The 16,719-nt window shown below is 36.7% G+C and overlaps 2 protein-coding genes and 1 long non-coding RNA gene across 5 annotated transcripts in view; 1 reads left to right on the forward strand and 2 right to left on the reverse strand.

The window, feature by feature from the left end:
- The window catches only part of LOC134818997 (protein cereblon-like), a 101,731-nt gene that overhangs the window by 59,356 nt on the left and 25,656 nt on the right, over nt 1-16,719 (forward strand). The gene's annotated exons all lie outside the window — the stretch shown is intronic.
- On the reverse strand, nt 2,578-16,194 carry LOC134818054 (CD151 antigen-like). Of its 2 annotated transcripts, XM_063827463.1 has the most exons (8): nt 16,113-16,194; nt 15,764-15,952; nt 15,518-15,592; nt 6,351-6,426; nt 6,039-6,171; nt 5,729-5,807; nt 4,659-5,538; nt 2,578-3,121 (listed from the first exon to the last, which is right to left on the reverse strand). In XM_063827463.1, the coding sequence occupies exons 1-7, from the start codon at nt 16,170-16,172 to the stop codon at nt 5,383-5,385; spliced, it is 768 nt and encodes a 255-aa protein (XP_063683533.1). In that variant the 5' UTR covers nt 16,173-16,194; the 3' UTR covers nt 2,578-3,121; nt 4,659-5,382. The 2 variants fall into 2 exon arrangements, with proteins under 2 accessions (XP_063683533.1, XP_063683534.1); XM_063827464.1 differs by lacking the exons at nt 2,578-3,121; nt 4,659-5,538; nt 5,729-5,807; nt 6,039-6,171; nt 6,351-6,426 and adding exons at nt 10,892-12,171; nt 12,715-12,838; nt 12,988-13,133.
- On the reverse strand, nt 7,084-9,379 carry LOC134818055 (uncharacterized). The gene is made up of 4 exons (XR_010160599.1): nt 8,936-9,379; nt 8,536-8,744; nt 8,279-8,438; nt 7,084-7,544 (listed from the first exon to the last, which is right to left on the reverse strand). It is a non-coding gene; the product is annotated as an uncharacterized LOC134818055 (long non-coding RNA).

Here is a 16,719-nt window from a genome sequence, read left to right on the forward strand (position 1 = left end):
GGATAGCTTCGGGGTTATGGATAACTTCCGGTTAATATGACTTATGGTCAGGGCCATATATAATAGGGTTAGGGTTTATGTTAAACCATTTTGCTTCGATCGGAAGACTTTACCTGGGAGCCTCAGCTCAGGCTATCATGTTCATAAGGGGTCGTTCACATATTACGTAATCAGCCGAGGGGGGGTTTCAAATGCTTACGGTTGATTACGGGAGGGGGGCCGGGCCGGGGTTTTGGTCGTTGATTACGTAATCAAAATTTTAATTTTTTACCGATTTTCGAAATACCAATTGGACGATTTTCGTTAATTATGTAATTATGTAATCAAAATAATTAAACCAATTTTCGTTTAGTAAGTGCTTTGCGATTCGATTATTTCATTCATTAATCCTTTGTGATAGCTTTTAATAAATAAATGGCTTAACATGAACATGTAATGGATAGTAATAAAATTAAATCAGGGGGGTCAAACCTTGATTACGTAATACTAATAGTAATATTAGGGGGTTTCGGTCTTTGGTCTTGATTACGGTTGATTACGGAGGGGGGGTAAAAATTGCCAAAATATTGACTACGTAATATGTGAATGACCCCTAAACATAGAAATTAGGCGGAATGACAGACTGAGCGCGGCCCAGTAAGGCAGACTCGGCTGCAAAACCATGAATACTAAAGTCACGTAATAATTTTAAGGCGATCGAATTATCAACAGCTTGTAGGTTTATAACCTACTAGGACGCGCGCCGAGTTGGACTCGTCGACGGTCCTAATATTTGGAAAAAATATTTTACGGGTATCACCCGTTAATCAACAGCCTGCTAAATCATTTTACACTCGATCTTTGAAATTTTTCTAACCTGAATCAAGGTATTTTTAAGCGTGCTAGATTACTTTACATGAGTCGATCTTCGAAATTTTTCTAAAAGGGCCCCTGAAAGTTTTATAATTGAAATCTACCTGATAGTGATTCGATGTATTTTCGAACGCTGATTCCGAATCACCCCTGCACATGACATTAAATTAAAATTTTACCATTGTTATTGTTAAAATTAATGGTTTGGCCCCCGGCGCGCGCTACTTCGTAGCACTTGCCATTTCGAGAAGAAAGCGGCGCGCGCGCTACTTCGAAGAAATTTAGACGAGTAACATCCGTCAAATACTTTGTACTTGGCTGTGGCTAGAACCCCACCCCGATTAATTTTGCCATACGTTGTATGACCCGCCGCGCACGAAGTGCGCGGCTCCCCCTGTATCGTCAGGACCATAATGAAACGACCGTGGGGGTCACAACGTGATACAACATTAATTTAGTAATATATAAAAGGATCAAACTCAAGTTTCAAATGCAAAGTTTGGCAGCTGGCACTGCACGAAGAGTTGAGTAAAGCTAAGTCTATAGGGCAAGAACAATAGAAAACATGCGTCATGCATTATATGCCGATGCGGACGCTCCTACTGTACTAAATCGCTCGCCCAAATTTTAAGAAAATTCTTGTGAAAAGGCCCTTTGGGTACGAAATTGATCTTAATCGGTGTATTTTGTACGCTGATTCCGAAACATCCCCCATGACGTAGGGTAAAAATGCTTCCCTGGAGAGTTATGGGCAAAAAACCGTTTTGGTCACGTGACAGGCTAGTAAAACATTATTGTTTAGGGCTCGGGTTAGGGTTAGGGTTGTGGTAAGGGTTATGGATAGCTTCGGGGTTATGGTTAGGGTTGGGATTAGGGTTTATGTAAAACCGTTTTGTACGGCTGTAAAACCATAAAAACCAAAGTCACGAGAAATTTTTGGGCGAGCGAATTAGAGCCAAATGCGGATGATGATTAATCACTCTACACTCGGCTGTCACGTGACTTTTTTACCCGTTCTCTAGCTGGTTCTGAACGACTTTTCGAAACCCTAACCCTCTAATCTGATCCCAACCCTAACAGTAACCCTAACCCTATCCTTAACAAAAACATATGCTGAAATCCTAACCCTAACGAGAAATTAGACTAACTTCCTTATATACGGTCATATCACGTGATCGATACAGCCCACCCCGGTGGTAAGAAGTCCGACCACGTACGCAGACAGCCTGAAGCTGGGATCAAAGGCCCGTTCAGTCAGTTAGAGCAGTAGACTTAAGAATGAGAAAGATGCTGACGGCCGGGAGTGGGAACTGAGAGGCCGGAGGGAAATACCGTCGACTGAGAAGCTTGATACTTTGATAATGCGAGGTTGAAGAGCGGATATTAAGACGCTTGCAAGAGTCAGAGGCCGGAGAGAGCGATAAATAGATGGGACGACCCTGTACTACTGTACACTACTGTACAACTGTACACTACTGGTGTTAGTCAGTGGTCGTACCTGCGATCTTTTTTATATTGGCGGTACGGCCATTGTCCTTCCGATATAGATTCACCGCAGTATAATGTAGGAAGATGGTGAACTATTGTTTGAGCCTTATTTTGTTAACCATGATTACAATTCAAGTCACTTGTGTTCCTTCCCAGACTCCTGTGACACTTAAACCATTCAGTGCGGTTTCTAGTCTAGTCAATAAACGAACGTTATATTCAAGGATTACAACTTGGTTATTGTTGAACTTAAACTTGAAGTTGAAATAATGTTGACAAATATAAATAAACACTTAAAACGAATTAACGTCAATAACTGAATACACACAGTACACATATTCAATGTTCATCTTTCGACAATTAGGAAAGAATCAGCTTAAACAAGCTACTCCTTCATTCAACATTTCAATCTCGACCAGATGTCGTATTAACCGCGTCTAAAGATCAACATTGCTGAATACTGATAGCTTATGCGATATCAACAAACTCAATATATAACAGCTCAACTAACCCATATTTCTGCAAATAAAAATCTTAAAAACACGTATGAAAAATGAACATCCTTCCTCATCATGAAATAATGATGGTCTGTTATATATCATGAAATTGTAAGCTAATCGTAATTGACATCGATTATCATTTTAAATGTAATAAATTCTGGTATATTAATTCTGATAGAACATAATTTCTGATAAAAATCGTTAAATTTATTCTGGTAGACATCCATGAACTATTAAAGATTGTACACTTTATTCTGATAAAAAAGCGTTATATGGTACTGCTTTAAATATGGTCAAGTTCGGAGACAACCTGTACATTTTTTACTTTTTTAGAAGTGTGTGGTGGAGCCAGCTCAACACACACTGAAACTCCCTGATTATATGGCTGACAAGACATTTTTCAGGACTTTCTCTGAGTAAAAAAATAAAATTAAAAGGTTGAACGGTTGAGCAGATACAGGTGGTATTAAACAAACCCTTAAAAGGTGGAGATTTAAGGTGGAGACTGGCTCTGGTTGAAGAAACTTTTGATTAAGGTGGAAAAGGTTATTTATAACACAAACTACATCAAATTTGCAATCTGATGGTGTTATCAATATTTTATTCAAGTGCTCAACCGAGGTGGAGAAATTAAATGAACTTTTCAAAGCTGCTCAACCGGGGGTGGAGAAAGGTTTAGAGAGTTCTAGGTTAGCTAGAAAGTTGCGTCTCGGCCTTTTCTACTTCCCGTTAAATTTTGTTTTTTCCATTGACGCTCAACAGGGTGGAGATCTTTCATTAAGAAACAGTAAAAAGCCTGTCAAACATGCCTAAATTCATTGGTTTTATCACTAATTCTAATCTGCTCTGTTAACTGCTACTGTAGGGGATCATAAAACTGTTACCCCTTCTGTCTTAAAGTAAAGTGTTCTAGCAAATGAAAAGACTATCAAAGTTGTGAAAAGGTGCTCAACAAGGTGGAGAAATTGTTGATTAAACATTAAAACATTACAAAATGCATTAAAACTGGCCCCACCGGGTTGAGTTGAGCTTTGGCAGTTGATTTCTGGAAGAAATAACATTGGGTGACCCTTAAGCATGTATACAACTCATCAAACTAGCCATCAACCACTCAACCGCGGTGGAGAACCTTGACTTCTGAGGTCAAATTTACGCCCAAATTTGCCAAATTTGAGTCTCCACCTATGTTGAGTGTACTTTTCAGCAAGGATGCCGTGTAATATGAGTTGGTAGATGATTTAGAATCATTGGTATTGCAAATGGACTGCCACAGTCACTCTACAGCTCCTAAACTACAGAATAACAGATTTTGAACTGCATGTTATGCTGTCTCCACCTCGGTTGAGCCGATTCTGAGGATCCTATTCTATGAAATATGTTTGGTATAACCCATAATATTAAATATTAGGACTTTGGAGCAATTAAAAAGCATAAGAGGGTTAGTTCTAGTCACTTATATTAGCTCATGTAGTCAGTGAGCTGCTCCACCTGTGTTGAGCAGACAAACCTGCTCAACCGGCACTTTTTGAGTACCCACCTGTCTTACGTAACTTTAAATTGTGAAATTTGGAGTAAATATTTTTTTCATAAGTGATTTACAGCTCCTTTATTTTTGTAATTTTCAGGTGGCCACTGTCTCCACCAAGGTTGAGTTATTTAAATTTTGAACCCAGATATCATTGTAGAAAGGTTAGGAGTATAATTTCTGAAGAGCCTGTACCCCTTGGACTGTCAGAGGAATTATAATTAATTTTACCGTTTATGGCAGTGAAATGAGTGTAATTAGTGACTGATTTTATGTACAGGTTGTCTCCGAACTTGACCATATATGATTCAATCATCTGAATGAACTCAAGTCAAACTACAACTGTACACTAACGTGGAATTGGAAGATTCTATAACCTTTAATAAAATTAACAACAGATAGAATACTTGTTAAAACACCATTTACATTATATATCTACTCTGTTAATATTGTCTAACTTTATAAGCGAGGACCGGATCATATTGCGTGCACAGTACTGTGGAATGTGGATCTTAAAACATATTTTGTGAATCATTATAACCTGAATATTATATGTATTTTTAAAACGTTGCTGAAATAAAATTTGCTGAAGAAATATCAGTCAATATTAAAATGTATTAGCTTGATATAAAGAATGACTGCTAACTATCTGCATAAGATTTGAAATAATAAATCCGACATCCAACAATTAAGATACAATGATCCTTATCATTAATTATAAATCGAAGATAATGGAGTTCTATAGTAAAGCATTGGATAAACTCTCAAATGCTCATCAACCGAATTAGTGTCCTTTTATCGTAATATAAATAAACAGTATATAGTGCAGGGCAACCTAGTAACCTGGTAACGTGGTAACCTGGTAACCTGGTAACCAATAAACCCGTTAATTTAACCTCGACCAAATAAAATGGTAATATCACGTGGTAATATCACGTGGTAATATCACGTGGTAATATCACGTGGCAATACCACGTGTCATCCTCCTCAGCAGATATTGTCTATTCGATTATTCGGCTACTGTATTCTGACAGGCACCGGAGATAAGCCATCTCTCCTGAGAACGCAGGTAATCAGGATAACAACAGCTTCGAAGAGAATGAACGCCAGAGCCATGACCCCCATCATAGGCATGTATGTGTAGATCCAAGCTACCATCTTCTCGTAGCAACCCTATCAATGTCACAGTTTTAGGAGGGGGTATTAAGGTTCAATGTGAATTTGTATTTAGCCATATGAACAACTTTTTTTAACGTTTTTATAGTTTAAATTGTAGAGGCTCCAAACTCGCATTTACTGACAAACTCAGAAAATAATTATTTTATTATAACAGGTTGATTATTCCCTTTTGTGCAATTCTTACCCCGTTGTGGATGAGTGGACTATTCCCCATTCCTTGTTCTTCCCCGCATTTGGGAGTTGGGTTCCACTGGTCCCTCAGCCTGGGTAAAATAATGTTGAGGAATGTTTTCGTAGAAGAATTACAAAATAATATCTATTGTTTCCGTTATATTATTATTTATTTTTTCCTTGAAAAAAAAAAGGTGAACAATTAAATGGTACAAAATATTCGCCGAAAATTTCTTTAATAGCGATGACCACCCCACAGATAATGTCTTCATCGCTGAAGCATTGAGCAACATTGAGCAAGTTATTAGTGATAAATTCAATACCTTTTGCAACAAGAGTCTGGAACGCTGTTGAAATAGGTTTTAATCCATATCGTAGCTTTTTGGGCGTTTTCTCGCCAATCAGATGCGTTCTGAATACCACAGCAATCTAAGTGCTTCTGTAGCCAATCAATGCCTGAATAGGATATGTTTTAATCGTTTTAAATATCATCCTCTTCAACTAATTTCAATTGTAAACATTTTCTTCGTGTATCTGTTAACAGATAAAAATAGGGCAGATTGAAGACCTGCTGTCCGGAAATACCACGGAGGGCACAACTGGAAACAAACATTTGTTTCCACTGTTTTTCTTACCTCCAGTAGTGCTATCATCACGGGGATCATAGTTAGCTACAGCAGTTACAAACCCAGAGTGGCTGGCTTTTATCGCCTGAAATAACATTTCAGCTACAGTTTCGTTAAATATGACAGAAATCTCAGAAAATCTCATGCGATTAAGGAATCGTCCAAATATTACGTTAAAGCAGAATAGGGGAGCTTCTGGAGGTGGAAAACGGGATAAATCTAGCTTTAACTTAATATGTGAACGATTCCGAACCAGAAAATAAGAGGATGTGATATGTGGATCAAGCACATTATTTTAATGATAAATTTGATCAATCAGGATCCGAAAAGACACGCTGTAAATATGCTGAGTGGTGCTCATTAATGAGTCAGGATAAGTACCTGAAAATGTTAAGAGTCTCATTTTCTTATCCTAGCAACCGTGAGCGTGGACATAGCAACCGGCGGCACTTGCAACCGAACATTTGTGACATGCTACGCAGTATTGATAACGTGAGAACAAACACGTGACTTTACAAACCAAACTACGATTACATAAATAGACAAAACTTTGAACAGAAATTAAATCAGCAACTAACTCACAGACTAGTTAACTCACTAACTCACAGACTCACAGACTTGCTTGCTCACTAACTCACAGACTCACAGACTTGTTAGCTCACAACACTCTTTCCTTTCTCGTTCCCTCGCTAATTTATCTTTCTCGCACTGCTCACAATATAAAACCAATAATACAATCTCAACCGTGTAATGAAAGCTTCATAAAATATAAATATCATTTATATAGATTATAATATTATAAATGGATTCTTATGATTATCTTAAAACGCAAACAGATGTCCTTGAAGCGCATTAAACTTCATTTGTGAACTCTGTAGACAACGGATTAGGCGAAAAACTTAAAATAAGTGTCTTATAAATTATAAAATGATAACCACTACTGTCACACTCAATAGAAAGTTAAAATATCGAGTTATTTTCAATCTGGTCAGATCTATTCATCCTTCTTCTCTTCAGCTTCTTTCACAGTTGCTTTCTTCTTCTTATCTCCCTTGATAGTCCTCACCAGATACCGTGATACACTTTTCCCGATAATAACAAATGTGAATATAAGGAGATATCGCCCGAATTTGTCCCAGTAGGGTACATTCTTTGATAAGAACAGGTTAATATCAGAGAGGTAGGTGGTCTGCATGCCTTGATCTAGGGGGTGAAACTTGATTAGAACTTGTTGGAGGTGAAACTTGATTAGAACTTGTTGGAGGTGAAAATTGATTAGAACTTGTTGGAGGTGAAACTTGATTAGAACTTGTTGGAGGTGAAACTTGATTAGAACTTGTTGGAGGTGAAACTTGATTAGAACTTGTTGGAGGTGAAACTTGATTAGAACTTGTTGGATGTGAAAATTGATTAGAACTTGTTGGAGGTGAAACTTGATTAGAACTTGTTGGATGTGAAACTTGATTAGAACTTGTTGAAGGTAAAACTTGATTAGAACTTGTTGAAGGTGAAACTTGATTAGAACTTGTTGAAGACAATTTGTCGATCCATATGTTTGGAATTGTCAGTCTGCAGTTTCCAGTTTATATTATCAATGTAGCATTTTTAATGATACATTCTGATGAGTTAATTTGTTGATTTAATTTGAAACCATAACAATGACAGTCAGATTTAGTCTGGTCGAAATTTGTATTTCAAAGTCAGTAAACAGTCAAGAGTCAGTCAAACAATAAAGCTGTTGTCAAACAATTTGTTAGATTGGAAGCTGATTAAATGGTCAAACAATTTGTTAGATTGGAAGCTAATTAAATGGTCATACAAATGGTTATAAAATTAAATCTAAAACTCAACGAATAATATTCATTATTAAAAAAACCTAATAAAATCGTTCAAATAAACCCTAATATTATCCCCCTATCACAGAAAACAAATCCTACATTTTCCCAGAGAAAGGACTTAAGAGATGGATGTCATGGAATTCCTCAGCATGCAGGCGATGATAATGTTGAAGATCTCAAAAATAATGAAGATCAATCCACACACGCCCATTATCATTGATTTGTCTTCCACCCAATTCTTAGCAAACGTGAAACACCCCTGAAGAAGTTTAAATTATAAAAATTATCAACAATTCTAGGAATTTGATAGATTTGGATACAATACCTAAACTAAGTAGTTAAGTTTATTATCTTACATCTTCATGCACAGTAGATTGAACTCCCTGTACCGCCATACCCACTCCACAGTTCTCAGTAATCTTAACACAACAGCTGTCCGGAGTATCGTTGATATGGTTACCCCCGGTGATTGATATCCACCAAGTAGCGGCCCCGGCATTACGTGACCAGTCGTAGCCGTCAGTGATACCACAGCACTCCAACTTCTCCTGTACCCAGTCAATTCCTGGACAAGAGGGTAGCGTCAGTAAATCATAGTTAACACTTCCATTTACTAGGATTACTGACAGTTAACACTTCCATTTACTAGGATTACTGACAGTTAACACTTCCATTTACTAGGATTACTGACAGTTATAAACTTTATTTAAAAATAAGGGTTTCCTTGGAGCTGTTATTTTCACTGATTGAACTAACCGGTAGTCCAGACAGTCTCCTCGTCCCTCTCCACATCCACAGAGGGTAATTTCCCGTAATCAATCAGACCCTTCTCCAATCCCTCTTGCACCACCTCGCTTGCCTTATCAGAGTGATATTAGTAATTCCATTAGCGATAATACTTAAAATTCAGTTAATTCGTTATCAAACATGAAGACAGGGCTAGTTATCTAGATTTAATGATCGACACATTAAGAGCAATTAATTAATTAAGAGCAATAAAGCAGGAGATTCAGCCAGCTCAGCGCTCTCACTCTCACTGGTAAACATGTAACTCATTATAATGCTAGGATGTTCATTGTTCATGCTTCCCTCAATTTCACGCTAACTTTTACGTAATCCACACATGGTTAAGACACACGTTCTACTTCTTAGTGCCTTCTGCCTAGTGGCTAAATGTACATCAGAAATCAGAAAGTTGTCGACCAGATATCTAAATCATATCTTCTCTTATAAGGCCTAATGATATGGCGTATACTCCTGGACACTTCATACGTTGTATTCATCAGTTGGATGAGAAGTGAAGAAGTCGGTTACACAGATTCCATTGCCTATTGTATGTGTATTGTGTCCATATAGGTACTCAGAAATCGAGTTCACCGATCTTGCTGCGTCCGATCTGTGGAAAACATGTTAAGTGTTAACCAGCATTTTACAGCCGGTTGGAATGTATACAATGTATACAATGTATGGAATGTATAGGAAATAGTTAGCTAACAGAGTGTACACTTGAAGAAAGGACGAGGGGGTCCCAGTGTAATGTATAACAGTGTAAATGTGTATATTGTGTAATGTATAACACTGTTTGTGTCTAGTTGTATGCGTCAAAGCTCAATTATATCATTTATGGTTATGCCAGTGAGTAATCAAATAAGTATAACAAATTCAGCTATATTATATACGAATAAAGAATTAAAAACTCATTCAGCCCATGCGCTGCGTACTCGAAATCTCATAAAGTTTGCCAGAAGTCTTTGGTTAACACTTAACAACCAGAATCCACCAAGAGTATCGACACTAATAACTGTCATGTGTTTATTACTGATCCAGTGTTGAAACTTTGTTTCCCTCTCCCTGAGTATTGAGGTGTAAGTGTTTAGCTGATGAATGTGTGGAATGTACACTCATCTCTTACGTCATCTATTATAACTGCAACTGGGAGTGTAAAGTCTCAAAGATTTTTTGTACATATTACATAAAGTTTATAACGTTTTCTTGGGTAAATTTCTATTGATCCCGTTTGATGCGACAAGGAAAGGGCTCTTATCAGGAAAGCAATTATTCAACGTTTCAATGTGACAACATCGTATTCATGATCTCAAACTATTTGTTATATAGTAGTGTTGAAAGTATTAAAAAAGTTTAACCATTAGAAATAAAACCTGGAGTAGATGCACGAGTCAATCTCTTAGTTCCATTAGCCAGTGTACTTCAGTAATCTGCACCATGTACTCAATATCCAGTAAACAAGTCACTCTTCCGCTTTCGACATTATAGCATTCAACACACTCGTCGCTCGATGCGATGATCTTATGGTCGACGTTAGAGCATAATTTAAGTATCAGGTTTCGTTTAGTTGGAGCGACATGGATGAGGAAATTCTTACAGTTACTGTAAAACTCTTTACATAACTTATTTTATAGGAAAGCAAAGAACATCACGCTACTCGACAGTAAATAACTTGTTACTTGTAACGTTATCTGTGTAACGAGCAATATTATATGTGATTGAATACATCAGCTAGGTCAAGTCAACTGGAAGATAATTACGCGCACAGCAATCGCGCGCGGTTTACAATACTAACAATTTATTATAAAATTCGCATATACGCGTTCCATAATGTAACCCTCTTACATCACAAAGGAGTGGCACTCAGCCAGAATTTTATAAATGGAAGCGGCGAGCGCTGAGAGGTTTCGAACAAAGATGACACGATTCCAAGAACACAAATATCTAATAGCTGAAGAACTACATAGGATATAAAATAACACCACAATCAATGGCAGCATACTCAGATAACATAGAAATCTGTTGTCTGAATTTAAAATTGATATTGTAGAAGTTTCTGCCAGTAGCGCAACTGTGTTTGCAAATCTTCTCACGATGACTACGGTATATGGCCATCTCATTATCGAGTTTTAAATTCGGCCTCATTTCGGAGATTTTGTGAACTAGGGTAGCAATAAGAATACACATTTAAATACGATTGAACGAAGGGTTGCTTCAGAGTTGCGCCACTGAAATAACACACTTTATAAAACTATCACTGCACAAATTCACTTATCAGATGAACAAAGGAAAGACAGAAGAAAGGAAGATTTCCATGTTTTAGTAATTTTCTAACGCAACAGAAATTATGAATTATTTTCATGCTTGAAAACACGTAAGAGTAAGCATATGTTTTTATGTAAGTATAAATTGAGTTAAATTGAGTTAAATTGAGTTATATTACACGAAAAAATCTTTAAAAGCACAAAGTTTACACGTTCCAGTAAATAGTGTGTAATAGCTGGAAGTTTGTTTTGACACGTGTCAGCGATTCTACTGATTGTAATCGATGCCACGAGTAAAAAATAACATCCCTGCTGAAGCCCAGGTCTACTACATAAGAGCCTTTTCATAGAATTTTCTTTTTTGCTAGCTTTTATTTGATAAATATTTCATCAGAGTCGCAAATTGAACAGGTTCAAGTGTACAGCGTTTACTGATACAAACGAATAATCAGAAATATAGCACTGTCTTATTATTATATATAACTAAAGTCAGCTGGTCACATTATTACGTTATACTTATATGGTCAAATAGATGAAGTTTCAGCGCTGAAATGCTTCTTCTTTAATAATTATTATATACGCATATTTGTAACGCGATGGACTTACTAAGAATCAAGAATTGTCCTACTGCAACAATTGGTGTCTTGTGCGAAATTTCTTTTTGAGGCGCAAATTTTAGATTTAATATACCAATTAAATTAATCATTTTTGTTGTCTATCTTCATTTTTAAAATGTGCATCTAGTTGCATTATATTTTGTCCGATACTACTCGTCAATACTTTTCCAGCCTGATGTTTTTAGGCGAGGACACCTTTTGCGTCTTTTCTTAGAACACAAGAGAAGATAATCTGAATGAACTCCACAACCACGAATGCCAGAGCGCAGATATACACTAGTTTCATGTTATCTTTCACTGCAGTAACAGTCTTTGCGAGGCACCCCTAAGAGACATAGCGTGAGAATACTTAAAATGGATTACCGAACTCTCGCCCCAAAATTTCTTGCCCTAGATTTGGGGTTTGGTGTGAACGTTAGTGAGGATATAAAACAAGAAGCAAGAACTTGTGGGACAAGAGGTAATGAGGTAGAACAAAGTAGAAACCCTAATGGTAACGAGGCGGGGCACATGCCATCAGATATGATAGCTATTAGCTACCAACTACGGTTAGAAGGTGAAGCAAATCACCAAAATCAAAGGTTTTCAATGCTTCACACTCAGATACTCCAGGCCATGTGATGCAATTTCTTCAGAATATACGAGTGGGCAGGTAATACAAAAGGGTCAATATTATGAATCCATCTTATTATTCTAATCTTACTATTCAAATCTTACAATTCAAATGCGTGTCTTCAGTCCCAACACAGGGCACATATATTTCGGATATTTTAGCTCCGGAATCCTACCCAAAGGAAACTTAATACGATAAATTAACACATTCCAATACATTTAGGTAATTTGAATTTAGGTAATATGACGAGCTAACCTCTTTGTTGATTTCGACTTTCTGCGCACCATCCTCAACAAAGTAGTCCCACCCACACGTGTCGTCCATTTCTACACAGCAACTATCCGGCACGTTGCTCTGGGTCCACTTCAGCTTATTTGTCCTGTTGAATAAAATACATACATTCAGTTAAATAACGTGCCTTCTATTCTTATCATCAAACATTCTTATCAAACATTCATATAACTAATCAAATAAAATCTATTTTTACTTTAAATAGAATTGTTCACTAAAAGAATTAAATAAATTTACTCTGTGTTCCAATCAGTATATCCGTTGATACCACAGCACTCGAACTCCTCCATAATCACATTGAAAAGGTGATCAGTGTTCACATCATCCGAGCCAGTGTAATCTTTAATGAAGGAGCTCAGGCTATCCTCGATCATCTCTTCGCTCTGGTAATAACGAGTGCAATTTGTACACCCCGCCAAATACGCCACACTCGACAAAACATTTCAAGAATGTACAGTTTCGTCTGTGAAATGCTACATCGTAGTCGTCATGTCCTGTTTGTGTTAATCTCGTATCTTGTTTATCTGTTGTTGGCTAGTCCGGGTTTTTGGTAATATGTTTGCAACAGATGTGCAGTGTTACGTAAGTGTTACGTAAGTGTTACGTAAGTGTTACGTAAGTGTTACGTAAGTGTTACGTAAGTGTTACGTAAGTGTTACGTAAGTGTTACGTAAGTGTTACGTAAGTGTTACGTAAGTGTTACGTAAGTGTTACGTAAGTGTTACGTAAGTGTTACGTAAGTGTTACGTAAGTGTTACGTAAGTGTTACGTAAGTGTTCCAGTGTTACGTTTCTGTGAAGTTAAGTCATCTGTCTGTACATGTTATGATGCTAAATCCCTCTTAAAAAGCTTAGTAAGAAGTTAGAGTTTGGAAACCAGCCTCTTTTTTGGTTAAAAGTCAGCGAGTGGGAAAAAAAGATAAATTCAAGAAGTAGAGGTTATTAAATATCAAGCTGATTTTTTAGATTTTTACACCCTCGGGATGTTATTAGTAAAGATTTATTGATATTGCGGCGGGAAAACATTGTTAGTAAACACATGTTATTTTCCGCATTTTTCCGCACAAACTATTTTTAATCCCGCACTTAACACGTACCACTAACTCACTAATTGCGTTCTTCTTACAATTTTACATTTTTATATGTCCACAAAAATGTACTAAATTCCTTCACACTGGTAACATTGTCTCAATATACCAGTTTAGTAATATTGAGTGAGACACAGTAATTCTCACTCTAAATTGTGACAATGTAATAATTCATCAATTAGTTTAATCAATATTATCTCGCTCTATTCAGGCTTATCACACACTATTCAGGCTATTTCCACACAAAAAACTCCGACAGTACACACTAATTGTTACACAGTTCTTAGAGAGATTACACACGAAATACCAACATTACACACATTTATTACATTAAAATACCTTACACTCTACACTACACTATCTCTAAACAGAGAGAGAGAGAGAGAGTTCACAAGGTGGCACATGTAATTAAGTAATTAAACGATCAATTAAGTGATTACTGAAGTGATTAGCGCTACACAACAACTACAACCAACTGATAAGCATTACGTAATGTTGAGGTAATTACACTGACTCTGGAGATGTGAGGATTTTGTTTTCAGGTAGCAGCAGGTATGTGTGTTATGTGTAACACATCTGTAGTCTTACTTTAATATCATATAATAACATTGTTATTATATAAGCTAAATAAACAGGCCAGCCAGCTGGAGATTAAACTAGTCACATTCCCCCGGATTCCTGTAATCTTGATAACAATGATTTTGACGTTGATCCGAGTTATAATGAGTCACGATAGGGATTGAAGATAATTGAATTTCGGGTGGCACAAGGCCACAGGTACTACCATATAAGGTATAAATGACATCATGTTACATCTAATGTCACTGAACTGATATCATACCCACTACAAGTTTGAGATGATCTAAATGATGGTACCATGGTTACAGTCAGAACATTGCCAGGTTGAGTTTTTACTTTTGAATTCCAAGCTGTAACTGAGATTAAGGTAATAAAGTTTTCCCGATCTACTTTAATCTCTAGAGCTCCTTATCTTGTTCATTGCCTTTATACAATATAAAAGCAAGACCAAAGCTGTGCAGCAAACCGTCACACATTAATGTTACTGTAGTTTTTGGTGAGATGACGTGTGTTGTTTGTTTTAGCCACAGCCGCTAAACTAACAGTTAAAACACACAGTGTTTCCCGACAGAAAGACTGTTTACAAGGTTTACTTAACAACATCTTATTAGCCACAAGTAACAGACATTTTAAATGTAACCCCTCTAATTTAACCAGTCCCTGGGGACGATCTCACATACCAGACATACCAACTACAACATAGTACATTAAACTACTACAACATAGTACATTAAACTACTTAACATTGTACATTAAACTACTTAACACTATACATTAAACTACTCAACATTGTACATTATCTGAGAGAGAGAGAATTTAAGTACACTCTACTGTCCTAACACGTTACATTGTACACTCAGAACATCTTACACGGAACACAATACCACATACCAGAATATATGCTACAAATTGTGCTTCTTATTTTATAATAAAACACTGTACCACAACAACATGACAGTATCACCAGCTATACGTTGTAGAAAATAGTCTCTACAATTACACGCTAATTGGTTTTAATGAGGGTAATTGATACTTACTAATTAGGGATGGTAAATGAGGTAGAAAAAGATAACAGCAGTGGAAAACACGGACAAAACGTACCTCATCACTAAAGATAAAGGCCAGGATTCCAGCAACACATTGGAGAATGATGATCAGTCCGAGGATCACGGAGTACTGAAGTTTGGATTAACATTAGAATTTATTTAATTGCTGTTTAATTGCTAGTTATTTAATTGATGTAATTTCTTGAAAAACTGAGCTATCAATTGTCGAAATCAAAAATATTGCTGAAACTATATTATATGAGGATCAATATAATATAAAATGTGTTAAATAAGAACTCACTGCAAGGAGCATGTTTCCACTCTGCTTCATAGCACCGAAACATCCCAGGAATCCCACAACAGCAATGATCAGTCCCACCACAATCAGCATCACTGACACCGGAACAGTCTTGTTGTCCACGATCTCATTCCAGTTCTTACCTTCCACCAGGACAACAATACCCACCACGAACAGAACCAGACCTAACACCTGAGAGAGATATGATGTTACTTACTCCACATGTAGTGTCATTACACGTGAGGTTATAATTTATATAAAATGAGGTTATCGGTATGCTATCGACCATAAGTTATGACATATTGTTGCCCATAATTGGATTCGTATTACATATCAGTAAGCATGCACTCACCCATACGATGCCGTTAAAGACAAACATCAGAGTCTTCATAAGACCCGTACCGACACCCATCTCTGTTTCTTAGCTAAATTAAGATATTGGGTGTTATCTGATCATCAAGAAAAATACAATAATATGTTTTAAGGTAAAAATTTCCTAAATTAAGATCAGTGAAATTTATACCCTTTTCCAATGTTGTGTGTATACATTTCATTCGAATGTCAATGAGTTGGATACTAACTTTTGAAACTGACTGGTGCTTGATAAAAAAAAGGTACTACATTACGCTACAGACATAAATCACACTACTTTGTCAACTCTGAATGACAAACTATGAATGCAAATATTGTGGCGAAATGGATAGAGAATATAATGCAATGGGCATCACTATTTATGAAAGAGAATACATATATAATAAATATATATATATATTGTACACCTTCGTATCCCGTGGTGGTAGTGTAAACACTAAGACAAAACTCAATTTCAGACAAAACGAACAATTTACTAACCCTATTGTCCAGCAATCATCTTTGATAAAGCTGGGTTAGATTTAAAGTTGGCAGCGTTTTGAACTTTGACACAATACTATGAGATCATTCTCCTGGTATTATCTCTA

Source organism: Bolinopsis microptera, chromosome 7 (genome assembly GCF_026151205.1).
Source record: "Bolinopsis microptera isolate Bmic1 chromosome 7, MBARI_Bmic_1.0, whole genome shotgun sequence".
NCBI lineage: Eukaryota > Metazoa > Ctenophora > Tentaculata > Lobata > Bolinopsidae > Bolinopsis > Bolinopsis microptera.